Source organism: Apodemus sylvaticus, chromosome X (genome assembly GCF_947179515.1).
Source record: "Apodemus sylvaticus chromosome X, mApoSyl1.1, whole genome shotgun sequence".
Taxonomy (NCBI): Eukaryota; Metazoa; Chordata; class Mammalia; order Rodentia; family Muridae; genus Apodemus; species Apodemus sylvaticus.
The window spans coordinates 105,490,833-105,517,442 of NC_067495.1; the positions used below are offsets into that span (position 1 = coordinate 105,490,833).

At 40.0% G+C, this 26,610-nt stretch overlaps 2 protein-coding genes across 2 annotated transcripts in view; one reads left to right on the forward strand and one right to left on the reverse strand.

Annotated features, from left to right (window-relative positions):
* Positions 1-26,610, reverse strand: part of Trpc5 (transient receptor potential cation channel subfamily C member 5) — a 148,403-nt gene that overhangs the window by 72,361 nt on the left and 49,432 nt on the right. The gene's annotated exons all lie outside the window — the stretch shown is intronic.
* Positions 25,289-25,621, forward strand: Trpc5os (TRPC5 opposite strand). The gene has a single exon (XM_052170834.1). The coding sequence runs from the start codon at positions 25,289-25,291 to the stop codon at positions 25,619-25,621; it is 333 nt and encodes a 110-aa protein (XP_052026794.1).

Consider the following 26,610-nt stretch of genomic DNA (forward strand, 5'->3'; position numbering starts at 1 on the left):
CATTGTGTATATATACCACATTTTCTGTATCCATTCCTCCATTGAGGGATACCTGGGTTCTTTCCAGCTCCTGGCTATTATAAATAGGGCTGCTATGAACATAATGGAGCATGTATCCTTATTACATGCCAGGGGAATCCTCTGGGTATATGCCCAGGAGTGGTATAACAGGGTCCTCCGGAAGTGTCATACCCAGACAAAATCGTTTTCATTGCTACTTCATAAACTGTAATTTTGCTACTGTTATGAATCATAATGTAAATATCTGACATGCAAGATATCTGACAAGCAAACCCCGAAAGGGTTGTGACCCACAGGTTGGAGAACCGCTGCGCTATACATTGGTTTCTTCTGGACACAAGACGGCAGTAAAGGGTGGTAGGGGGTTTCTTCCTTCTCTGAAAGCCTTTCTAGATGGAAGGGGAAACCAGAATTGGGAAGTTTCTCAGTGGGGACGGGGTGGGTGACACAACACATAAAAGCAAGGGAAAAGGAGGGCCTCAGAGTTGAGTAAAGCCATGCAAGAATGCACATGGGCACAAGGTCAGGGTCAGGTCACCTGGGAGTTGCAATTCAGCTGGCTTAACTCGGGAAGCTGGAAGGGGACTTTGAAGAATAAACATCCCAAAGCAGAGAGTGAAAGAAACCAATGGTCAAACTAATACCACAAACTCAGCAGGGGTTTGGGAATCTGATGAGAACCAAAGTTATAAGTGATTCTGGTGGCATGTCTGAGACAGCTGGATATTCTCTGAGGATTGCAGAAGCCCCAGGCTGGGAGAATGCAAGAGGTCTAGTGGCGACGAGCCTCATTTCCGCCCCCTTCCGGTCTCTCCCTCAGGCCCACATATGTTTTGGAATTCTACGTTTGTTAACATTTAGATCAATAACATATTAACAGTTTGGACCATAAGTCAGGTAATTCTCAGTGGTGAGGAAGTGCTCATCACTAGGATTGCCAAGCTTAACATACGCAAATACAGGATGCCAAATGATAAGTTAACAAAAATCATCTGTAACAAATGTATTGATAGCCTTCGCTTTATAACCCTCCAAGCCATACGTGATGGTCTATCCCTATAGTATCAGCACCCAGGAAGACTGCGGGTGGGAAGATTATCATGAGTTCAACGTAGCTCTGACTATGGACTGAGGCCTCGTAGCACCAAAAACTCCATTAAACTTACAGTAGTCTAATTTATGAATTTGTCTTTACCTTTAGGATAGTGGAAAGGCTGCACACATTCAGTAGAAAGCATATTTTGAATTGGAAATTTCAATCATTCTTGGGCAGTCCCCATGTGGTATGAAACTCTTATGATGCTGAAGAGCGGTGGTGATCCCCAGCTGTCAGTCAGTCCTGTGCTCACAGTGAGAAGTGATGGGTACGCTATAGAATTCTATATAGCTAAGCTGGGATCTTTTACAGGTTAGCTGTATTAAAGGCAGTTTTGACTTACATCTTGAACTGGCCATGGATCTGTCAGAACAACCTGTCCTAAGTGGAGAGGCAGCTATATTGAACCTTTAGTCTCACCTGAGCCCAGATTTGTGGTGGAACTGAATACAAGTCTTTGGTTTTGAGCCTGCATCTATTGAACAGGGGTGTTGTCTGTGTCATAGGACTAATATGACAACCATACAGATCGTGAGTGGGAAGTACTATACAGTGTTCTCAGCATTGGGTAGGTGGATAGGCATCTTCGATCACATAGCAGAATAAAGCAGGCTGCAGGAGTAAAGGATGCATTTAGTGATAACATTTCAAAGTTAGGGGTAGAGTGTTTACTTCATTATTACTCAGAGAGACCCTGGGATTCAAACAGCAGCTACTTTGCAGGATGCCCATGGGCAAGTTACTTAATGTCTTTGGGCCTCCATTTTCTCATCTGCAAAATGAGATTATAAAGTAACCTGTACCTTAGTGTTATTTTAAGGACTAAGAGAGTGGATTCAGTTGTCAGGCAACTAAGAAACATGCTTTTTTAAAATCATGGATTACTATGAGGATTAAACAAGCCCTTCATTCAATAAAGGGTAGCTATTTTCCTTATTATGAAATAGGTGGAGAGTCGTTGCTTCATATATATATATATATATATATATATATATATATATATATATATATATATTATTGTGATGATGAGTGTATGATCCAGTGCAGTCATGCTTAGATGAAATTTGTATGCTTCATGCTTGCCTCCATTATCAGTCATTCTGCACATTCTCCTGATGTGCTGCATCCTGTTATGCTAATTATTGGCTTTGAACTCGGGAAGGGAGATTGATGGTGGTAGCAGGAGGGAGAAACCATGGTGAGGTATAAGAGAGCTATTGTATTGGAAAAGTACATCCAATTGGAGTCAGCACACTCCTTATTGTAGTCAGATCCAATGAAAACGCTCTAACAATCGAATTCTAGAGAGGAAAACTGCATTGTTATGCAAGCCGCACCACAGAGGATGGAGGGCAACTTGGTAGATAACAGAGAGATGTTTTTTGTTGTGAGAGTCTGGCAAGTCGGGACAGTAGAAAGGATGGCTGACAAGCTGTGGAATCTCAGGGTTGCTTTGAAAGCTGGGAAGAAGGAAAACTTGGGGGTTTCTATCTTTTAGAATTCTTCCCTCTCTTAGGAGTTTTTCCTCTTTACTTTTCTTTAACAAATCTGAGTATCCCTGGCTTAAACAAGTATACAATTTGCAGGGTGGTTTTACTTTACTGGGCTATTTTTCAAAATCATAAGACCAACATGGTCTGTGGCCCCTGTGTGTTTAATGCAACCCAGGAACAGTGTGAACTATATGGTTCTGTCTTTCCAGCCACACTCCTCACTTCTCCATCTCTTTAGTCAGCCATTCTCTCTCTCTCTCTCTCTATCTCTCTCTCTCTCTCTCTCTCACACACACACACACACAGACACACACACACAGACACACACAGACACACACAGACACACACACACAGACACACACACATACACAGACACACACACACAGACACACACACACAGACACACACACACACACACACACACACACACACACACACACACACACAGGAGAGAGTTTTAATGCTTGGAAGTCTAAGAGATCATTTTCCAGTTTGAAGATGCGGCTGAGGAATGGGTCTCTTACTTAGTAAGCACAAGGCCTTGATTCCAGTCCTCAACACTGAAAACGAAATAAAACTAACCACCTCAAACCAAACCAGAACAAAACAAAACAAAACAAAACAACAACCAGCAAACACAAAAACATTCTGGTTTAGGCTATACCCCAAAACAGCTAGCTCACTTAAGTTAGCAATGTTTATTAAGAACCTCTATCACCTAGAACCTCTAGTATCCTAATTGGGATGCAGTCATGATTCACGTGGTCAGAATCTAATTCCTGTAGCAGAATCTGAACATTGTAACAACCAGACTCCTGTCTCCCAGGATGGGATTCCCGGGGAGGGACCAGCAACAAGGAGGTCAGGAAACTTTCTAACTAATGTTTGAGACAGAAAGGTAAATTCACAAGAGCCCCATTGTTTCTGCAGCTGAAGAGAGAGTCAAATTATCTGGAATGTCATGGGAGCAACCAGTTCTGCTGAGTATGGGGACCACTGGGGCCTTGGTGGCTTGAATATTTCAGAGAAAAGGATGTATCCTAACCCAGGTCCTTTTCTTTCCTTCTAGAGACCAGGAGGCTTGTGGTGGTCTCCATCAACCTTCCTCCTTTCTTGCCTCAGCAGCGCTGTGGAACTCTTGGATGCTAGACAAATGCTCTGCCACCCACTTAATCCTCTAGCCTCAGTGGTGGGCTTTAAATAGTAGTGAATTACTAAGAATTTTACTACTGGCCAGGTGCTTTACAACCATTTATTCTTTTCTTGTTACATGTTTCAGTGATGACTCTAAGAGGATACATTATGTTAGTTATACTGCTAAAGAAATTGAGACTGAAACATGTGGCTTGTCTACATGGTAAGGTCAGGTCTTGTAACCAATGTCAGAGTCATTGCACTATTTTAATACTGTAACTTAGGGGTCACCTGCCTCTAAGCCTATGGGCCTAATATAGGCTGTTATGATTACTTCTTTTTAAATAAAAATTTGTGGAAATAAAGCCATACTTATTTCATTTTCATTAGGGTGGCAGAGGTGAGTATCATACGAAAAAACGTGGCATATAACATCAAAAATATACTTGTTTTCTGGCTGTGCTATAACCATCACACAACCCAGCCCCTAGTGTGTAAGTGCTGAATGAGACAAATATGAAGTCAGACTCTGGTTCTGCCACTTCTTAGCAGTATGTGCTTGGACAAATTCTTTTCCACTTTCATGTCTCAGCCTTCTTATTTGTATAATTGTTTCAGAGTTGCTGTATGAGATTCTCCATATGAAAGCTCGTAAGATCCTGCCTGGTTCTCTGGCACATAGTAAATTCCTTCAAATTGGCAGTTAAAGTATTTTCAGTAGCAATGAGGACAGATAGAATATACTTCTGTGCCTGGCACATAATGGATGTTCACTTGAATCCTAATGCTCTGTGTTTGGCTTTTTCTTGTTAGTGTTTGCCTTTCTAAGGTCGTGGGTTGCCGAGGAAAAGACTTAAATGTGTTTGTGGTTACAAGACGAGGTGTGGGGACAGGGAAGTTAACAGGGTAGTTTGTGCTGGGAAGAGATCGACAGCAGAGGACTCATGATGCAACAAGCTATTGAATGCTTTGAGCCTAAACTATACAGGATAGAGTTGTGGGATGTGTGGGAGGACAGAGCTCCAGATCCCAGTGCATGATTTTGATTAACTTCCAGAATCCCTGTCTTTGTGTGGCACATGAATGGCTTCTGAATACATCTTGAACGATGTAAAGCTTTCATAAACATTCCAGTGTGTGCTGATGGCTGCATTCTCTAAGTTCCTGGAGCAACTGCAGAGAACAAATGAGTGTGTACCTTTTTGTTCCTAGCACTGCTTGCTTGCTTTCCCTAATGAGACACTAGATTTCTTTGGGGCTATGATGCCTTCAACATTTAGAAGGGCTTTACTGGTATTAAATAATAAAGGGGGCTAAGAGGGTTGTTCAGTGGTAGAGCATGTATGCAAGGCCGTGAAGTTTGGTTCACAGAACTCAAACAAACATTGAAGGGGTACGTGCTTACTTGTGATAGCTATGTAGGGATGTTGCTGCCTGTCTTAGGTTGGGGAGAGTTACTTAAAAATGAAGGGAGAATCAGTTTGAGAATTACTGTGTTTCTGAAATAATAAAGTGACAGAGGACAAAGAGGAAAAAATGTGCCTTGAGGAAAAAAGATGGCAGGCCACCAGATAGGGGAGCCACTTGCGGGGAAGGGTGTGCCTCGTAATTATGTAGAAGTAATGAGCATGATGAAAATTCTCTCCTTTCCAGAGGCAAATCTTTGGGTCACAGTTATGCTGGTTACCATGTTTCTCTCCATGGAAGTTAGCCTTCCAATTTCAAGAGGAGTTTCTTCACAAACGACTCAACTCTTGCCTGTGCTTAAGAATGGATAGAAAAGCTAAATTTTTAGGTTATACCTGAGCCCTGCATTATCCAAATGGGATATTTAATTCTTGTAAGAGATAATGGTGAATCTCAAGTAAATTCTTGCCTTTTCCTGACAGTCTTGAATGGAAAGCCTGTGGGTCTTGCAACAGGAGTTATTGGCAGGTAAGGCTACAAGGCCTTACAACCAAGCAGTGGATTGTAACATTGAGTTGAATCTGTTTTAAATGAATATCAAAAGTGTTTATATATGACTGCTGTGCAGCACTCGTTCCTTGGCATTTGACCCTTACCTTGACTGAGGTTGTTCTCTAATGCCTCAGAAGACTAAATAAGAAGACAGGCTGTACCTACCTGACAAACTTAGAATCTCTCTAGCTTCTTCTTGAGATATTGTATTCCCCTTTCCAGTTTGCTTACATCTCAGATAATTTATGTGCTATATTTAATCAGTTTTAATGGTATTTCTTCTTTTGTATGTTTTAAGATTTATTTGTTATATGCGAGTACACTATAGCTGTCTTTAGACACACCAGATGAGGGCATCTGATCTCATTACAGATGGTTGTGAGCCACCAAGTGGTTGCTAGGATTTGAACGTAGGACTTCCAGAAGAGCAGTCAGTGCTCTTAACTGCTGAGCCAACTCTCCAGCTTTCGCTCCAGCCCTGCTGTTAATAATCTTTCTTTCTTTCTTTCTTTCTTTCTTTCTTTCTTTCTTTCTTTCTTTCTTTCTTTCTTTCTTTCTTTCTTTCTTTCTTTCTTTCTTTTGTTCTTTCTTTCTTTCTTTCTTTCTTTCTTTCGTTCTTTCTTTCTTTCTTTCTTTCTTTCTTTCTTTCTTTCTTTCTTTCTTTTTTTTTTTTTTGATTTGGTATTTTTCAAGACAGGGTTTCTCTGTGTGGCCCTGGATGTCCTGGAACTCACTCTGTAGACCAGGCTGGCCTCGAACTCAGAAATCCACCTGCCTCTGCCTCCCAGAGTGCTGGGATTATAGGCGTGCACCACCACCACCCAGCATTAATGATATTTCTTAACATGTCATGTAGTCATTGTGCTCCAAGGCTTGGTAAATGAATGTACTTTAATGCTGTTCTTGAGGTTCAATCTATATGACCCCCCCATAACAACGAAATGATGATCATGTTCATGATCAGATTTGTGTGAAGGACAATATTTTACAACATGGAAAGTGGTTAGCCAAAGGAATGAGAGTGGGAAGATCAAGTGACTGGAGGCAGAGGGACTGAGTAGAAGTCCTTTTTGATGGTCCAGGTGAGAACGGGGGCTCAAAAGAAGAAATGGGAAAGAGATATTTGGAGATAGAAATGGGCAGTCAGTAGTATGAAGAAGCGGAAGAAGAAGAGCTGAAGCTTATTCAGAAAGATGGTACCTCTGTTAACAAATGACCAGGGGAACCTGGAGACTAGGAGGAAGCCTCAGTTTCAGACTGATATGAATGAATTTGTTTTAGTTAGTATGACCAACTTGTCCATAGTAGACTGAGATTTAGAGAGCGTTCCCAGAACACTGGAATCTTGGCTCCAAAATTTGGAATTACCTGGGGTGGGGGTAGGGGTGGGATGGGGAATAGAATGAGTTGTTCATGTAACCTGAGTCTATGCTGCAGACAGTGTCTTGCAGGTAGTCAGGCATATGGACGTGCTGTGGAGGTAGAAGGGTCAACAAAACCGAAGTGGTAGTTTGAGAATTGCTTGCATAGAAATGGTAGTTGAGACCTCAGAACTTGGTGTGATAATTGCGGGGCAAATTTATAGTACGGTATCATAACTACTTCAGACCCCTTGTGAAATGAAAAATGGTGTAAAGGAATAAATAAAATAAGAGGAAGGTACAAGTGAAGAAAAGGCGGAGGATTGAGTTTGAGGAATGCCTATCTCTATGGAAAACAAAGGGGTAATAGAATATACAAGAGAGAAAAGAGGTTCAGGAGGGAGGAGAGGAACGGAGGGTTGGGGGATGGGGGTTGGGGCAAGCCAGTCAACAAAGATAATTCCTGAAAACTGCATATTACTTTGTATACTAACTTTACAAAAACTAATTAAAACAAGAAATCTGAGGCTGAGGCAGAAGAAATCAAAAGGAGTGAGGGGGCTAGAAATATATCTCATGTAGAGTGCTATCCTGAATTTCAGGAGCTTTGGATCCAATCCTTGGTAAAATACACACACACACACATACACACACACACACACACACACACTGAGAACAATAAATTAGAATAGGATGATATCATATTAGTAAATGGGGGGCTGCTACTCAGGAGTGGTGGTAATATTCTATAGCTGGGAATGATGGCATAGTCCTATAACTATAATACTCTGACTGGAACAGGAAGATGTAGAAGTCAAGGTTATCTTTGGCTACATAGTACATTTGAAATCAGCTTAGGCTACATGAGACTGTGTTTCAAAAAACATAAACAAAGCAAGACGAAAACAACAAAACTTGAAAGTAAGTGAAACCAAACCAAACCAAACAACCAACAAATCAACCAAGCAGGCAGCCAACCAAACCAATCCAAGGTATTCAGGGGCTAAAACCCAAACCACATAGGAAAAAAGATGTAGAAAAAAATGTACAGACATCTTAGTGGTCAAATAGGAAAGAAACTGGAGAATCTCTGGTGTACTTTCATCTGGGGATCCCAATCCTATGTGAATATTGCAGAAAGAAAAAGAATAAAAGAGAAAGAAGGAAAAAAAACTATGAAAAAAATGTGTCACTGAGACTTTAATATGTCACCTTAATGGGGACCCATGGTTTATGGAAGGTGTGACTTTGTTCTGGTCAAGGAGAATGCAAGGAAACTGAACTATATTGGGAAAAGGACTTGGAAAACCCACCCTCAGCTCTTTTGTTTTGTTACGTCACATTTTGAAAGCTTCATACATTTCTTTGTGCATCTTTCTACTGCTGTATGGTAAAGTCCAATAAACCAGTTTGCAATTGAAGAAATGAATGAAGGAAAACGTATATTTAACTAAGAAGTAAATATGTAAAATACTTCTAAACCAGACAGTACAGTGGGATTTGGAACAAATGATCAGTCTTTTATCACTAAGAATCCATGAAACCATTAGATGTGGATGAGTGCTCATGCTCTGGTCTGGATTTTATCATCTTGTTCTTTCATAGTCAATAGAAACCTTCAATATTCTATAATAAGCAAAGGTTATACATAGCTACCCACCTACTTCCTTACAGTGGGACTGATATGCTAACTTCACAGGGTTCAGAAGGTCTACAAGTCCTAGCGTTTAGTTAGCCTTGTAAAAAGTACAGAAGGCTCTTTACTGCCATTCTAGTCTATCAGCCGTCTTTCTTCTTAACCGTGAAGTGCACATCCACGCTCTTGCTAAGTCTTGCGTAGATGGGAACACTGTCTTCCATATCTGTTACAAAGTTATTACAAAGTATAAATGTCTTTGAAAAAGTACAGAACATGTGACTAGGATAAAAATATATTTCCAGGACTCCCAGGTTGGGTGTTACAGAAAAACACATCCCTTGGTTTCTTGAAGGATAGCATAACTTCTCCCTGTGTCACACTGCAGACATGGCTGGGTGCAGTGGAGCCAGAGGTAGTTTCCTGCTGCAGTGAGGTAAGATGGAATTATACTCTTGGTTTTTCCATGTGTGATTCAGAGAGCAGCCTGAAACTGCCAACTTGTGGAAGCATTTACAAATTATGGGAGTACAGGGTTAGAAGGAATCTAGAACTGAATTTATCCTTAAGGAAAGGTGACTGCAAGTTAGGCAAAGCCTAAAGTCTTGAATTAAGGAAAGGACTTTAACTTGGGAACTCAAAGTACTTATGCCTAATCAAGACCTATTTAGGCTACTTAAGAATAAAGTTTAACTATACTTAAAGTGTAGATATTACTGTTAAAATTTAGTTACTTAGTTTAGATCTAAATGGGTTCTAAAATATAGTTAAGGTTTTAAAAGGTCTTAGAGTGAAACTGGATCCTAAGCATAATTAATATGTATTTAAGTATTATTAATCTATAGTGAAGATCTTTCTTTGGTTCAAAGCTGTTTAGGTAGGCGTGGTGACACTTCTACAATTCCAGCCCCTGGGAGGCTGATAGGGCAAGAATTCTGGGGTTTTGAAGCCAGTCTGATATATAGCGCGTCCCAGCCAATCAGGCTACATAGCAAGATCCTATTTCAAAACCAGAGAAGTTCTCAGGGTTTAGTTCAGCGGTAGATTGTTTGCTTAATGTATACAAGACTCTGGGTTCCATCTCCAGCACTGCGAAGGAAAAAAAAGGAGGTAGGCAAAGTGGCACATGCCTTTAATCTCAGCACTTGGGAAGCAGCAAGGGCAACAGCAGCAGCAGCAGCAGCAGCAGCAGCAGCAGCAAAGGCAACTGCAGGGTACAGGGGCACGAGCAGGGGCAACAGCAGGGTCTGGGGTTGGGGTTGAAGCTGGGGCTGGGGCAGGGCTGGGGCTGGGGCTGGGGCTGGGGCTGAGGCAGGGGCTTGGGCTGGGGCTGGGGCTGGGGCTGAGGCTGAGGCAGGGACTTGGGCTGGGGCAGGGGCTGGGGCTGGGGCAGGGTCTTGGGCTCGGGCTGGGGCTGGGGCTGGGGCTAGGGCTGAGGCTGAGGAAGGGGCTTGGGCTGGGGCTGGGGCTGGGGCTGGGGCTGGGGCTGGGGCTGGGGCTGGGGCTGAAGAAGGGGCATGGATAGGAACATGGGCTTGGGAAGGGACAGGCAGATGTGAATTTGAGCTTTGTGTAAGTAGTAAGTTCTAGTCAGGAAAGGGCTAAAAATTAAACTCTTTCTCAAAAACTGAACAAAAAAAGAATGAATAAGCAAACATAAAACCCCTAGAAGGGGCAGCGGCATATACTTTCACTCTGAGCACTCATGAGGCAGATTTTTCTTTTGTGAATTTGAGCCCAAAGAAAATGAGTAGATATGGTATCAGATGGCTTTAATCTCAGTCTTCAGGAGGCAGGAGCGGCAGAGGCAGAGACAGGCAGAGCTGTGCCGGTCTACATAGTGAGTTCTAGTTCATCCGGGGCTGCATCCTAAAACCCTGTCTCCAAAAGCAAACAAAACCAAAAAAGGTAAATCTTACGTTTTAAGATTCGTTTAGACCTATTCAGTGCCAATACCAGGAAAGACTTGGCCAGTTCCTATTAATTGTCATGTTAAACCCTTGCTAGAATCTTAATGTAACTAATCTTTGAGTGTCATGTAGTTAAGTCTTAGCAAGTTCATAAACATAGTCATAGTCACCTTAAGACTTAGCTTGATCAACCTAAGTTGATTAAGATGTAATAGGATGTAGTTAAGGTGTAGGGAGGGTCACGGTGTAGTTAAGGGTTAGGTCATATAAGGTTTGTGATAGTATTTGTTTAATTTTTAAATCTCTGTCTGTCTCTGCCACTCTCTGTCTTTCTGTGTTTAAGGGTCAGTCAATTTAAGGTTTTGATAGTATTTGTTTTATTTTTAAGTGTGTGTGTGTGTGTGTGTGTGAGTGTGTGTGTGTGTGTGTAGGTAAGTGCACATGAATGCAGGTATTTGCAGAGGCCAGCAAAGGGCATTGTATCGCCTGAAGCTAGGATGCTAGGAACCAAAATTGAGCTTTCTCTAAGAGCAAAAAATAATCTTTTGTTCACTCAGTGATGTTGCTCCGGCCACTGACTTTATTATATCCTAGTTACATTTGGACATTTTCTGTATACCTTATCTAGCCTTAGGGCTTAATAGGGTTCTGGCTAGACCTAAACTAGGCTTATAGACTACCTTGGCCTTAAGTGGACTCTTTTTAGTAGGCCCAGGTCCTGCCTAGAATTCAATTAGTCTTCATTACATCTTAACGAAGTTTAGGCTTTGATAAGTCTTAACAAAGCTAATCATTGTTGTTAGTAAGATTCCTAATAAGCACTAGTCAGGGCTTACACCGGATTCAGGCTGGTCAGAGCCCTGCTAAGGTCTGGATAATGTCTAAATTGATTTTAGTTTCATTCACAGTCTAGCTGAGTTTTCATCAGGGTCCAATCCTACTTTCAGTCACAGTACAGCCAGATACTTGCAATGGCATTAAGCATAGTTTAGTAGAAGTTAAAACTTAGTTACATTTAGTTGTGTTGATATGAAGCTTAGGACTTACACATTGCCTAAGACTCCTTATGATCTAGTTAAAATCTAGTGAACTCAGTAAAGACATAGGCAGATAGGTACTAAACACACAATCTGCTCACACTATTGCTTCTCTTGTCTAGAATCTTAGCATTGCTAAGGCTTGTCAAAAATCTTATTAAAGTATGGCTGAAGCATAGGTCTGCTTAAAAGCTAGATTGCTAGGTTAAGAGCTCTTTAGAGTTTATGTTAATCCTAGGTAGTTATAATTGTTAAATCAAGCTTGGTTAAACTCAGAGCCTAGGACTATGTTGGGTCTAGTAAGAGTCCCTGTATTTCTAGCCAGGTGGTAAACTTGTCACGGTCGAATCAGAGTCTATGTAAACTCCAGTGAGGGCCTAAGATGAATTAAGTTTGAGGTACAGCACACTTAAGTCCTATTAGAGGGTGGTTCAGAGTCAGCAAGTGCCTCAAAGTAATTGATAACACAGAATAAAATCCAGTTGAAGTCTAGGCAGGGCCTCAGACTATATAAGTATCATTGATCAAAGCCTAAAAGAATTTATAGCTAACGCCTAAGTCTAGCTTAGGTTAAAGATCACAGTTAAGCCCTAGCCAGGGTCTAAGACCTGTTTAGGTATATAGAGAGACTAGTTAGACTCTATGCAAGAAATAAGCCTGGTTCTGGTTTATTAATAGTTAAGACATACTTTGGGCTTCAGCCTCATTTGGATATAATTTATCTAATTTTGATCTTGGCAGGGACTAAGCCTAGTTAAGGGTTAGTTAGAGCACATCTAGAACCTAGCTAATGCAAAAGTCTCACTTAGACCTAGTAAGAGTTAGTTCAAACCTTTCCAGGATCGAATGCTAGTTTAGATTCTTTTAGAACCCAAATAATTCGGGTTTACTTAGAATAGACATAAACTCTTTTGAGCATATAAGGCTAATTTAGGTCTAGCAGGATCCCTCTCTCAGGAAATAAACCTATAAAGTACTATTCATAATGTAATTAAACTGTTGCAACCTCAAAAATGTAGTTTTGTTCTCCTAAGAGTTTTTTTTTTAAAGCCTCAGGAGTTCATATATACAGTTTAGTTCTCTTAAGGGTTTAGATAAGATTGTCTAGGGACTAACCCTCATTGAACTGTAAGTGAACCTTGCTGAGTTCTATACTGGGCATAGCTCTAGTTGTGTGCTAGAAAATAGGTAAAATCTTGCCTGCGTCTGAGCCTAATTTAGCCCTATCTCAGTTAAGCACTAGTTTCGGTGTAGCCAGATGTTAGTTAAGTCATAATCTAAGTGTGAAAGTAGTGATTACTCAGATATACAAAGTCTGTTTAAGGTATAGATAGGGTCTCATCATAAAACAAGTGTCCATTAGGGGGCTGCTTAGAACCTAGCTGATACTTACACCTAGTTAAATATAATTAGGAGCCAGTTATGATACAGGCAGGGCTTCAGCTTAGTTTGGTCTAAGTCAGAGCCTGGGTCAGCCCTCACTGAAGCCTAAATCTAGTTAATTTTTAGTTTTAATCTAATTATGTCCTAGGAAAGTCCTAGAAACCACATAGTGTTGTTGAGTTTACTTTAGACTTAACCAGGGTGTTGCTGTGGCCACAGTATAATCAAGCCTGGTTAACTTCTAGGCAAAGGTTCAGTGTAGTGAAATGTTAGATTTTACTTAAAGCCTAACTAAAAACTGAGCCCAGGCTAAGTCTGACTAGAGACCAGCTAAGGCTTACAGAGAGCCCAAATGATATTGAGAGTATAATCAGCCGGGCCTCAGCACCATTGAGATCTGTCAGAGTTCTATTAGGGTATAGTTGAATTCTCATTCTAATTATGAGCAAACTAGTTTGGTTTAAAACACACTTATATTAGTTTTTAAGTATTAAAGTGTGTTTGTCAGCTTTTGGCATAGTTGAGTCTTCGGTAGCTCCAAATAAAGACAAGGTCTAGTTTAATTCTAGTACTGCCTTGCTGAAGGATTTTTCATGCTCTACACTTAATTCCCGTGTAGTCAAATCCTGATAGTACTTGCATAATTGGAGACTGATTAAAGGCCAAATGTTAAGTTTTAGACAGAAACTACTTATGGCAGGGCCCACACCCGTGACTGTCATGAGAACATAGTGACAACACAGTTAAATCTTATACAAATCTTTTCTAAGGTACATCCAAAGCTTAAGAATACTTCGAGATTAGCCATCTTGATAAAGGCCTTACTGAGTTAAGGTTAAATTGTAACAGTATTCCAGCCCAGTTAAAACCTTGACAGTCCAGTTAAAGCCTCGCCAGGGCCAAATCCCAGTTAATACCTCCGAACTCGGTAGGGACTGAAGCTAAGTCCAGTTAGAGCTTCAGTTTAAATCGAGCCTTGTCAGTCTTGCTAGAACATAGCAAGGGTCTATGACAATTTTAAGGCCTAGTTAAGTAACTTAAGACTTAGTCAGCTACCAAGGGTCTTCTCTAGTCAGGGCAGAAGCCCAATAAAAGCATCTTCATTTCAGCTAAGGCCCAATGAGGATCAAGCTGACGTTTCAACAGGTTCTATTTACGTCTAATCAGAACCGAAGACTCTGAAAGCCCTAGCCGGCCCGATTAAAGTTTGACTAGGATGTAAACATAGTTTAGGCTATTCAGAACTCACTTTAATCCCACCCAGATCTAAATCTCAGTTGAGATCTTGTGAAAACTTTGTTAGTCCCTGAGCTGGGCTATAAATCCAGAGAAGGTGTTGTGCGCATTTTTCTGGAATGGCACTCTGACATCAATGAGAGTGGAAGCAAGGAGCTGTCTTCACCGGAGAACTGAATCCACGAAAGTTCCAGAGCGGCCTCCGTGCCAGGTCCAGTTGGCGTTCTCATTTAAACTCTAAAGCTACAAGGTGGGGTGAGCAAGCAATTGATATTTTACGGAAGCTACCTGGCAGTCAGCCTTTTTGTTTTTAAAGGCAGACTTTAAAGCTGACAGACTATAAGCTTTGGTGGCCTGGTTGTTAAGGGCAACAACTCATTGTTTCAGCTATTTCTTCGGGTCATTCTGTTCCAGGTGGCAAGGGAAATCATGCTTGGAACTGCGCAGTACAAATAGTGCTTTAAGGAAATCTAATAATTGGCCCCTTTCTGCCTTACTCTGCTTCATTTCCTCCTCTTTACCTTCATACTACCATAGGAACCTATCATGAAGAAACAGGTTGGTATTCCTGGCGAATCATTTATAGTTATTTTATTGCTTTCTGATGAAGCTGGCCAGGGTGTTTGCTCAAGATGCGTGGTCCTAATAGAAGTCTTTGCATTATTATTAGACAAGTCCCCATCAGCAGAGCCAACCAGGTCCCATGTTGTCTATATTGTACTTCTTTGGCTCCCATTTCTACCTCCTAGCCTTAATCCTTTCTAATAACCTTTTGGCATTTTCCCATATGAATTCTGACTGATTAGCACAAAACCAGCAGCCCTCATTGAAAACCATGAGGATGCCTTCCTTTTCAGTGGTAATCAAATTGAATCCTCTGCTGTTTTTTTTGGGGGGGGGGTGTCATTGCTGTCAATGAATCTATCTGATTTTTCAGAGGGACTGTGCTCTCCTGAACTGTTAAGTCTTTTTTGATTTGAGTAGAGAGCTGGCTATGTTGAACTTGTTGGATTACTATTGTGGTTACACTGGTGGTCAGAGACCTTGTTAGAACTCTTCCCCAAAGGACAGGTAAAAGCACAGGTTTGTCTTATTTCTTTACTCTAAGGGATGTAAGAATTGCTTAACTCTTGCTTCCTGGGAACACATGTTAAGCATGGGGCCAAGAATACCAGTTCAGAACTGTCTCATGCAGAGCAAGTATAAATATCCCAGGGACTGGCAAAGTGTGTACCATTAAGCGCTCCTGCTCTATTAACTTGTCTGGTACAGTCCTTCTCATTTCCTGCAGGTTGGGCTTCTTCTATGACCTGACTAGGTCCGGTTAAACACATCTCATCTGTGTTATTACTCAGGTTTTGGTTAGTCGTTCCTACTCCAGGATAGGTAACCTAGCCAGCAGCAGATCACACTCAGCAGTCCTGACCTAAAGATGGGTCTGTTCCGTAACCGAGCCCATGGCTGGCCTTTACTGTAGGTAGTGCTTTCAGAGGGAGAGCAGTGGCACAGAATTAGCTGCTTATCTTGTCTTGTTTATCTTTGTCCTGTTTACAGGCCGGTTCAAGGGCTTTGTGTGTGGTGGGGGTGGCAGCAGAAGGGCTTAAAGTCTTATGTCTGTTAACCTGTACCATCACAAACCAGAACCAACCACGGGGTTCTTAAGGGGTTCTTATGCCTATGCCTGACAAACCCATCTTGAGGTCATGGCTTCTCCACACAAAGGGCTTTGCTATAGTCAGTCCCTGTGTTATTCCTCCCAGCTTTCCCCTTCAAGGTCCTTTATGGCCTTAAATACTTGTTCTTCTGTGGAGGTTCCCTTCCAGGCTTAGTGAAGTTAAGGAATAGCCAAGCCTAAGCCTAGGTAAGTCCTAATAGAATTCAGTTAGCCTGGCCATGGGTTGTGCCTGGTTACCATCTACTCAGAATATATTTAACTCCTTGCCAGGATACAGAACAGAAGGAGAAGGCCTATTTAGAATATAATTTCAGATACAGAAAGAGTTTGAGTCTGCATAGTCATCTTGCCTTTTCTTTTTTTTCTTTTCTTTTCTTTCTTTCTTTCTTTCTTTCTTTCTTTCTTTCTTTCTTTCTTTCTTTCTTTCTTTCTTTCTTTCTTTCTTTCTTTCTTTCTTTCTTTCTTTCTTCTTCTTCTTCTTCTTCTTCTTCTTCTTCTTCTTCTTCTTCTTCTTCTTCTTCTTCTTCTTCTTCCTCCTCCTCCTCCTCCTCCTCCTCCTCCTTCTTTTTCTTCTCTCTCTCTCTCTCTCTCTCTCTCTCTCTCTCTCTCTCTCTCTCAGAGGTATCTTAGATAAATTCTAATTAGGGGCTGGATAAGGCCTCACAAAAATAGAGACAAGATAAGGTTAAACCTACATCTACTTAAGGCCAGTTACATCTAGTTACATGGTCTCAGTCAAGTTAAGATTTAGTGATGACTAAATTATTTTCAGGTTGCCTAAGAGAGACTGTTTAAGTGTGTATCTGAACTCAGATCACACATATTCATGTTTTACCTAAATTGTTTGGGTCTTTTCCCACAATTAAAAATTGTCTAAAGTACAAAGCTTATAGTTGCCCAAAGTGTTATCATATTTATTTCTGATAAGGACTGAGAATCACGGTAAGCTTAAGTGAAACATTTAAGTTTGAACCTAAGTGTCTCTGTCTTCAGTGTCTGTCTTCCTTAAAAAAAGTCTCTTTACTCCATCCACCCTTCTTTGCCAGTGTCAAGTCCTTCTGTATATGCCTGTGTGGCTGAGGTTGCCATGCGTTCACAGCTCAATGAGGTTTGCATTTATGTATTATTAGAAATCTATCAAACATTTATCAGTTTGTATTTATATTGACACCATTGCTTTCAGTGTAAGTTTATTTTTTAAAAGATTATATAAAGTACAGTGCAGCTGTCTTCAGACACCCCAGAAGAGGGCATCAGATCTCATTACGGATGGTTGTGAGCCACCATGTGGCTGCTGGGATTTGAACTCATTAATGTAAGTTTATATATGCCCTTGTTTGCTGTTTCACTATGGCCATCAGAGCTTTTATGGCAGTAGATTTAACGTTCAGCTCTTATATTTACTGTGATTGGGGAAGGGACACAGAAAACAAATCTGGCTTACTTCAGTAACTCTAGGGACAGTTTTACTGTATATCTCCCTGTATAGTTTCTAGAACCCAAGAAAAAGATCCAGGTGTTCTTTGATACTGTGGATTCAGCTGCAAGAAGGCACTAAAGAATTGGCTTGCCTTTTTCTGCCTGTGCTGTTTCTGTCGCCTCCTGTGAGCTGTACCAGAGGTGACAGGCATTTCTGTTAAAAAGTCTATACATGAATATAGCTGTATCTTCAACTATATTATCCCGAGGACAAATTAGTTGCCACCCCTGTGGAATACAGCAGCTTTTGGATTCCATGCCAGTGGTAGCTGTATGCCAAGCATGAAGTATCCTGTTCTTCTGCCAAATAAATACCAGCTTCCCCTTTAGTGGTGCATTTAAAAGGACAGTTTCCACTCTTCTTGTGTGGCAGTGGCAACTGGAAAAGCTTTTAACATAGGCAATTAGTGGTACAGTGGAAGAGACCACTGGGATTTACTTTAGGTCACAGATACTTACTTGTACTGTAATTTTCTCTTTTGTGTTATAATGTTCCTGTTTGGTGTAATGTATCATGCAAGAGGAAGGCGGGATGGCTTGGGAAAACAGTTGATTCATTCCACTGGATAGCCTGGCTATTCAAATTGTATTTTCTTTCTTGGAGAGACTGTCAATGGGAATCCTAGTCTCTGGATAGTCACTTGGCAGTTTGACATATAGGATCTATACATGATTTCATGATTTTATTCTAGTAGATTAATGACATATGTTATTAGATTTTGAAGCATTCAATATGTATCTGTCCTAACAAGGTATTTGGAAGACTTTCCCCCAAGGATTAGAGAGTTTGCAATTGCAAGCCATGGAAAAAGCAGCAAATCGGGTTCCAGATTCTACCATTTTCCAGCTGTGCACCTTGGATTGTTTGGTCTATGTGGATTTTTATTTTCTTAAATACATAGTGGTGATACAGTCCTTTCCCCTTTCCCCCATTGACCTCACAGTAATTTGAAGATTCAATGAGATACCATATGAAATATGTTTGGGTTTTCACTCCCTCATTTGTGCAAGAAAAATATTTGTCTGATAGGACAACAGGATAGGCTAATGGATGTGAATGTGCGTGAGGCTGTGGCTCCCAGAAGGAAGACTCCGTAAAGCCCTGAGATGAGTTACTGAGTGGAGTTCTGGAATCATATTTTGAAGCCACTAAACCCAGAAAGGCACATTCTTTGGCAGATGGCGCAAGCACATTTTCAGGCAGAGAGGAGGAGTGTATTGTCTCTGATCATTCTTGTTGGTAAAATGGATGAATGCAGTCTCTCTTAGCCAGCTGGCATTTACAGAAAGAGAAAGGCAGCCAGAAGTCCAGGGTTCAGTCTTGTACATGTCAAGTGTGTTCTTGAAGCTTAGAACAAAACTCGGGCAGGGATTAGAAGGGTATGATATATCTTTCTCCTTGTCATTTGAATGAGCCGCATAGGGATGGTTGAATGTTTGAACTAGTTTTGATGAATTCACATTAGACATACTGTAACATGCTTTCATTACCTAGAGAGTGCCTTCTTCTCACATCTTTATCAAAGTCTGAAGTCGTTACCTGTTTGTATATGAATTATGCCTCTATTACTTCCACATTTTTTCTCTCAGGGCATCTTTTCTCTCACCTTCCAGGAGTCACTAGTAGTGGCCAGAATACACCACACTCTACTGTCTGGATCCCAGAATTTCCATAGCACAAACAGCTAGCATGTGTAAGGCACTTACCATGAACTGGGAAACATTCTAAACTTCATGAACTAAGTCATACAATTTCCCTGTTCTTTTTATCTTACAGATAAGGAAATTAAGGCAAATATACCTTAGGAAAATGCTGTACTTTGTAAAGTCAGGATGAAAATACAAGTAGGTTTGGCACAATATATTACCCTCAGAGTCACTGCTAGCATCTTGGTATCTGCTAAATAGACTATTCTATTCTGCATCAAAACCCTCACAACTTTTATTTTTTTTCCCTCTTAGAAAGCTGAGGGAAGAATTAGGAATAGAACCTCTTTTTCTTATCATATTCAGTTATGTTTTTATTTCTCTCATTTTCAGCCCTTTCTCCTGCTCTTGGTACCATTTGAAGGCCAAAACTGTTTCTGGAAGTATTACATCTTTTCCTGGTTTCTCAGGGGACTTTTACAGCAGCTAAGCTTCAGAGACAAGTCTGTTTATGTTTCCCCAAGGCAAGATAAGGTGGCTGACCCCATGGCTGAATACTATGCTGAAAAACTGTGTGCCTGACTAACGCAATGACAAAGAGATATTTGCAAACTGCAGTTTGCCGGCAGTGGCTAAGTTGTTGTTCTACAGGGTAAGCAAGAGTCTAAGACTGTGTCTGCAGCAATGAACAAATTAGAAAAGTGAGGAAAGAAATGTAGAAGAAACTTGCTTTAAGCCGACTAAAAGAGGCATCCCTACTCCTTCTTAATTTGGTTTCTGTTTTTAATTTTTCATATATTTTTCAAGAAGGGGCCATGTTTAGCTCTTCAGCTCCACACTTCCTTCCATTTTCCTTGATAAATTAAAGATGGCTCATAGACATTTCAAATGTCAGGTCCTATAGCCTCACTGCATGCAGTTGCGTGTAAAGGCAACAATTTCTAACTTTAAAATATAGATGCAAGGGCAAATCTTGTTCATTATTTTCATTGTATCTCCCAGAGATGCTCCTGCCATATCAAAATGATGGGGTATGTCTTTTTATATTATTAATCGCTTCATTCATTTACATCTCAAATGATATCCCACTTCCTGGTTATCCCTCCACCAACCCCCCATCCCCTTTGCCTGTATGAGGGTTCTCCCCACCCACCGTCTCCCACCCCACAGATCCAGCATCCCCCTACGCTGGGGCATCAAGGTCTCTTTGATGATTTCCTGGATTTAGGGAGGGCAAAGAGAAGTTATGTGTGTCCAGAAGTGTTTTTTAAATAACAATAATTTCTTATTTATTCTTTGAGAATTTTATACAATGTATTTTGAACACATTTACCCTCTCTCCTGTTCCCCTTACCATACTCAAAAGCCTCTCATCCTCTCCCACTTAACTTTGAGGTTATTTATTTATGCTTTCTTCTTTCTCTACTGAGTGCAGTGTTGTGTTGCATAAGCCCTGCTTGGGCTTCAGATAAAGTCCCAGTGCAGAGGATGGTGTGTGTGTGTGTGTGTGTGTGTGTGTGTGTGTGTGTAATCCCACCACCAACTGAGGAGCCATTAACAGACGTGTTGTTTATTTAAGCATTTAAATTAAATGCTTGTGACCAAATGGTACTGTAGCACTGCAGAAGGGAGCAAAGGAAAAAAAAAGTCTATTTGTGAATCCGGAACTAGCACCTGTGATCACCAAAGGCACCTTGCCTGCTGCACGGAAGCTTATCAACTATAAACATGGGGCCAGTGGATTTGGATTTCTTTTCTCCTTTTCTGTCCCATTGTTAGATACTTGTTGCCAGATTGTCAGATGGAAGCAGTGCCAAATAGCAGACTAAGACTCAGTGAGAAGAAAATGGTAGCTTTTTATTAGTCATGCTGGCGAAAGTGAGACAGAGATGCAACGCTTCTAGTAATCAGTCAAATCGCATCCCCTTTGCTCTAGCTCCTTTTCAGAGGCAGGTTATGTCACGTTGCATCAATTAAAAACTGACTGACAATCAGGACCTTTTGTCATTGCATTGACATGAAATTGCCACACCAGGCAAAGGAATCTTCTCTTAATGTTATGCTTCATTGCCCTCACATTAGTGACAGGCTGCTCAAACAATGCTGATAGCACTCATCATTATTTTAAATCTCATCTAAATAAAATGATGGGATATATACTATACTTCTACATTTCTGGTTACATGTATTCCGGTAGATGTTGACATCCTTTAATTTGGGCATATACTTAGTACTAATACTACAGATTCATGAGATAGAGGTAGACTTAGCTTTAGTACATGCTATCCAGTAGCTTTTCAAAGTAATTGTACAAGCCAACACGTTTACCTGCAGTTATATATGAGTTCCAGTGGCTCCAGTGTTCTGCATTTCTTATTCTCAGGCCTTTCCAATGTACCTATTCTTGTCGGGTACAATGTATATCCTTATGGACTGAATTTGCATTTATTTGATAAGTAATAGTGATAAATGCGTTTGTGTACTTGTAGCTTGTGTAAATATCCTCTTATATGAGGTAGCAGTTAATTTCTTTTGTCTTGATTATGATATTTATATTGTCTTATTCATTTATAGGAGTCTAGAAAATATATGCATAGTTTACCATTTTACTTTCTTGAGATATCTTTTGATAGATGAGAGCTCTTCACTAATTTGAGGTATATGTGATATATTTTGCTTTCCTAAGATCATGAAAGTTTTCTCTCGTGGTTTGAGCTACATATTGGTTTTATATTTTAGATTTAAGTCTTCTACACATTTCAAATTAGTTTTCAGTATTTGATGTATGATCATGGTCATGGTTTCATTGCTTTTCTATCCATGCATCAGGACTACGTGATTTTAACTTCTGTAGCCATAAATTTAGCCTTGCTATTTTATTTTTTAGTTAATTTATTTTTAATTTTTATTATCATGTAATATTGTACAACATGGTTGTATATGGCAATTTCTGAATGTGCATACAACATAATATTTCTATATGCACATAAACATGTACCGATAGGTTTTTGTTTCGTTTTATTTTATTTTGTTTTTTCTTCTTTGTGTTTTTTTTTCAAGACAGGGTTTCTCTGCATAACTCTGGCTGTCCTGGAACTCATTCTGTAGACCAAGTTGGTCTTGAACTCAGAGATCTGTCTGCCTCTGCCTCCCAAGTACGGGGACTAAAGGCGTGTGCCATCACCTCCTAGGTAACATGCATGAACAGAAATAGGATAATTAACATGTTTTTTCTTTAAGATTGGAATATTTGAGTTACTCTTGTCTAGGGACTCAGAAAATATACCCTTTGTTGTGACCCTACTGTGCCATTGAAATCTAGAACATACATATTCCTCCTATCTAACTTTGTTTTGGTACCCAGTATTTAACCTTTTATCCCCCCCTTCCCTGTGGCCATTCCTAATTTCTAGTAGTCACTAGTCTGCAGTCAAATTGTCATTTTTTAGCTTCTGCATATGGGAGGGACTATACAATGTATGTCTTCCTTTGTTTCAGGCTGTTGCTGTCTTGTAGTATATATGTTGTTCCTTAAGAGGCCTGGCTCTTTGTATATGCTTGTATATTTTAGAATAATTTTGCTCAAAGTGTCCTTCAAAAGTCTTGATCTTATTGATTCACTGGCCTCCTCTATGTCCCCCTCACTTCCAGTGCTAGACACCTTTTTGAGGAGTGTGCCTGTGTCGGGAGAACTTCTTGCCCACGGACCAGCCTAGACTTCAACAAATTTCAGGTAAGAAAAACTGCCCATGCACACACCAGGCTTCCATTATGCTAGCCTCCTGCAATTGCCAAAAGCTATGCTGAAATTTCTCATTCTTTGGTAGACAGACACCTTCTGCCTTTTGCCCAAGCTTTATCTTTAACCTGTGCCCAGAACTGGCAAATGACACAGCAAAGAAAATGCTGGCTACTGTCAGCTCTCATTAGAGAGTTTGTACTTGCTTGCACTCTTTCTGATACCCTTAAGTCTACTAATTTTGTAATTTGTCCTCCCAATCCCATCTGCATGTGTGTCATATACATATATATATATATACATATATATATATATATATATATATGTGTGTGTGTGTGTGTGTGTGTGTGTGTGTGTGTGTGTGTGTGTTTACCAATATATATATTGGTTGTTGCAGGAGCATTTGTGGACTACTTGAAAGCAGAACTCCAGAAATCATTTTCTAGGATACCTTTGTATACTAGACCTTTGACTTGATTACAGGTGAGTAGCTTCCAAACATTTAGAGAAATTCAGAACACCAGAGGATGGGAGCAAACACAAACATTTTTGAAGCTCCATGGAACTACTGATTATGACATGGGCACCATAGGATCTACTTCTCTCCACCAGTTAGTAGTAAGACACAGTCAGCTCATAATTTAGCTGATTTCTAGGGATATCAAATAAAGGAACACTCTCAGTTCTAGTCTTGTTTAGAAGAATGAGATGTCAGCTCTGGACTCATTAAAGCAAATGTCTTAGTATAGACACCCATATGTGTGCTCTTTGATATAGGTCTTTGGAAGTTAGCCCTAGATTAACTTCTTTTTGGGGGGGATTGGATTTGTTTTTATTTTGAGACAGGGTTTCTCTATATAGCCCTGACTGTCCTGGAGCTCACTCTGTAGACCTGACTGGCCTCAAACTAATAAATCTTCCTGCCTCTGCCTACCAGAGTGCTGGGATTACAGGCGTGTGCCACCACTGCCTGGCTCCTGGATTAATTTCTATTCCACACCATGTGGCTGGCCATAACTCAGATAATACCTAATGATTTTTAATTTTTCCAATCATAACTTTATACAGTTATTTTATTGTGAGGATTAGACACACTAATGGGTAAAATTGGTTTCTTGCTGCTATATATGTAATAGACCTTCCTTCCACAATTTTGAGAATTTGTCCCAACGCTACAGACATACCATCTCATCTGACATGCTTTTCAGGTTGGGAATTGATTCTGTTTGGTTATTTAAGGAAGGGTGACATACAATGAAATGCACAACTTTTAACACTTGCAATCAGTGCAACCTATCAATTTCATGTTCTCATATAGCCTAGAACTCTGTAAAATATAACCATTGACACTGTCATAGTTCACTAACATGAATCTAATTACTTCTAATTTTCCTAGACACAATTATTCTCTTATTTTTTGCACCATAAATTTTCTTGAATTTTATATGAACAATATGCATTGTTTTATGTTATTTTTCCACTAAGCATAATATCTTTCATGTTAATACATGATTCTATTAGCAGGGCACTTCTTTTCTATTTATGGTTAGTGTGATACTGTGTTAATATTCAACAACTGTCTAAATTTTGGCAGTTGACACAATCCCCAAATATCATCAACAATTTCTGTAGTGCCAGAGGCCTCATGTCATAATTGGTCACCACCATAATCAAATGGACATGCTCATTTCTTATATAAATCAAAGGAGTAACCATTGCCAGTTCCATTAAGTATCATTAAGAGAGTACTTGTCATAGCTTTTTAGTATTAATTTGTCTATTGAGAAAAGACTGCTGAGATGTGCAACCAGTGTCAGTTCCTCTTAGAGTTGGTAGACTTATTGATCATATAGCCTAATTAATAAGGATAAATGAAGAGCTTTTACAATTTATTGCACTATAACATCTGTCCCCAAGATGCACAACAATTGGGAACTTTAATGAATTAATATTTAAAAATATCAAAGTCTTTAGCAGTTCAGTTTTAAATGGCCATGAGTCAAAGAAACTAATAAAAACAGTTAAAGACTCTGAATGATGATATATCCTTTCTCAATGGAGGTGTTCAGAAGAGATATGCAAACTACCTATGCTCATTTTATGCTGATATCCCTGAGCAAAAATAAATATCATTGGAAATCCAAAGGAAAAGAGAGGCACTAGGTCCTCATTAGGCTGTTAAAAGGGAAGAATGATAGCCAGAGATCTCATTTAACCTCTTGGATGAGTCTTGGTAACTATACTCTGTAGCTATAATGGATGTGGATAAATGGTCAAGGATACTGATCTGTTTTTATTTGTCTTTTTCCATTATTAGATCTGATTGACTGTTTTGTCTTGCAAGTGACAATCTGGTGGTGATTATAATAGGAATAGTCTAATACTTTGTGAGAGGTTAGCCAACATCACCAAAAAGTTTTGTGGTACCACTAGACTAACTCTGTACTTGATCACCGTCATAATCACACCACCTGCCTGAGCCATGGAATCTGTGTCAATCCCTGCACTGGTTGCTGGACTTATTGATTGTGTAGCCCAGCTGATAAGAATAGCCGAGGAGCTATTACAGTTCATCTCGCAGGAACAAGTTCCTTCTGTGCAACAGAATGCTAGAGTGGAAGAGGCAGAAGCAGCTGCGCCGCCTCCTGAGGAAGAACCCCTACCGGATCTTGCGGAACTTTCCGATCTAGAATCAATCCTTTCAGTAGGAGAAGATGAAGACCTAATCCTTGACATGGATGAAGCTATGATAGATATCAACGAGATATATGAGGATATACTTCCTGCCATAAAGGATGATACAGAAAGCGAGTGAGAGCCACCATGTGAAAAAAAAACATCATTTTTCCATTTCATTTTTCTAGGCTTCAGCAATAGCTGTTTTATTCTAGTTCAGCAAAGTTCCATTACTAAAAGCTTTTAGATTAGGTAAACCTTGATTTCTTTTTGGCAAAATCATTTTTTTTCTGTTTTAATTCAAAAGGCTGGCTTTAGTTAAATAGTTTTTGCTTTACTCGTACTATTAGGATTTTTCACAATAAGACCAAATAATAGCAAGGAGAAGAATCTACCTAAGAATAGAATGAAGAACTGATGAACTCTACCAGTGCTCATACCACTGTCACTGCTCTGTGATAAATAGAAACTCTAAGGGTAGTAAGTATTCCCCAGCATGGCATTACAGTGAGTATTTTCTCACAGACAACATTGACGCATTGTACCTTAAAGAGAGAAGTTTTTATAGTTGAGTACGGTAAATAATTATAAAAGCGCAACATCTACCAGGCAATAAAAGTATAGACAGCTTTTTCAGATTTTCCAGGGCCAAACTTTTGAGAATTCTGGGGTCAAGATATTGAATGAAAGACTGATGATGGGTTCCAATCCACACGTGTTAATGTGTGCAGAAACTCTCTTTTGCAATATTGCCTTCTGATGGAATATTGAAGCTTGTACCAAAAAGCAAAGAGAGAAGTTCTAGAATGGCAAGACAGGGTCTAACAAAGACTTCATAATGGAAAATCAAGAGCTTATGTCATCAGCCTGGAGAAAATGGTCTACAAGGGGGAAGCGGACAGCGTGTATCTTCGTTTGTATAACTGAGGTTCAGACAAATACTTGGGAGGCTTAATGTGTTAGGACCATTACAACTTTAACCTAGCAATATTTGTTATTAAGCAGTAGAAATACAAATAAGATGTAGACTGGTATTGAGGCACAATAACCCTCCACATTTCAGAAAGGTGAAATATAATATTTGAAGCATCCCTACACTAAAGCAGAGATCAACTAAATAAGTGTGCA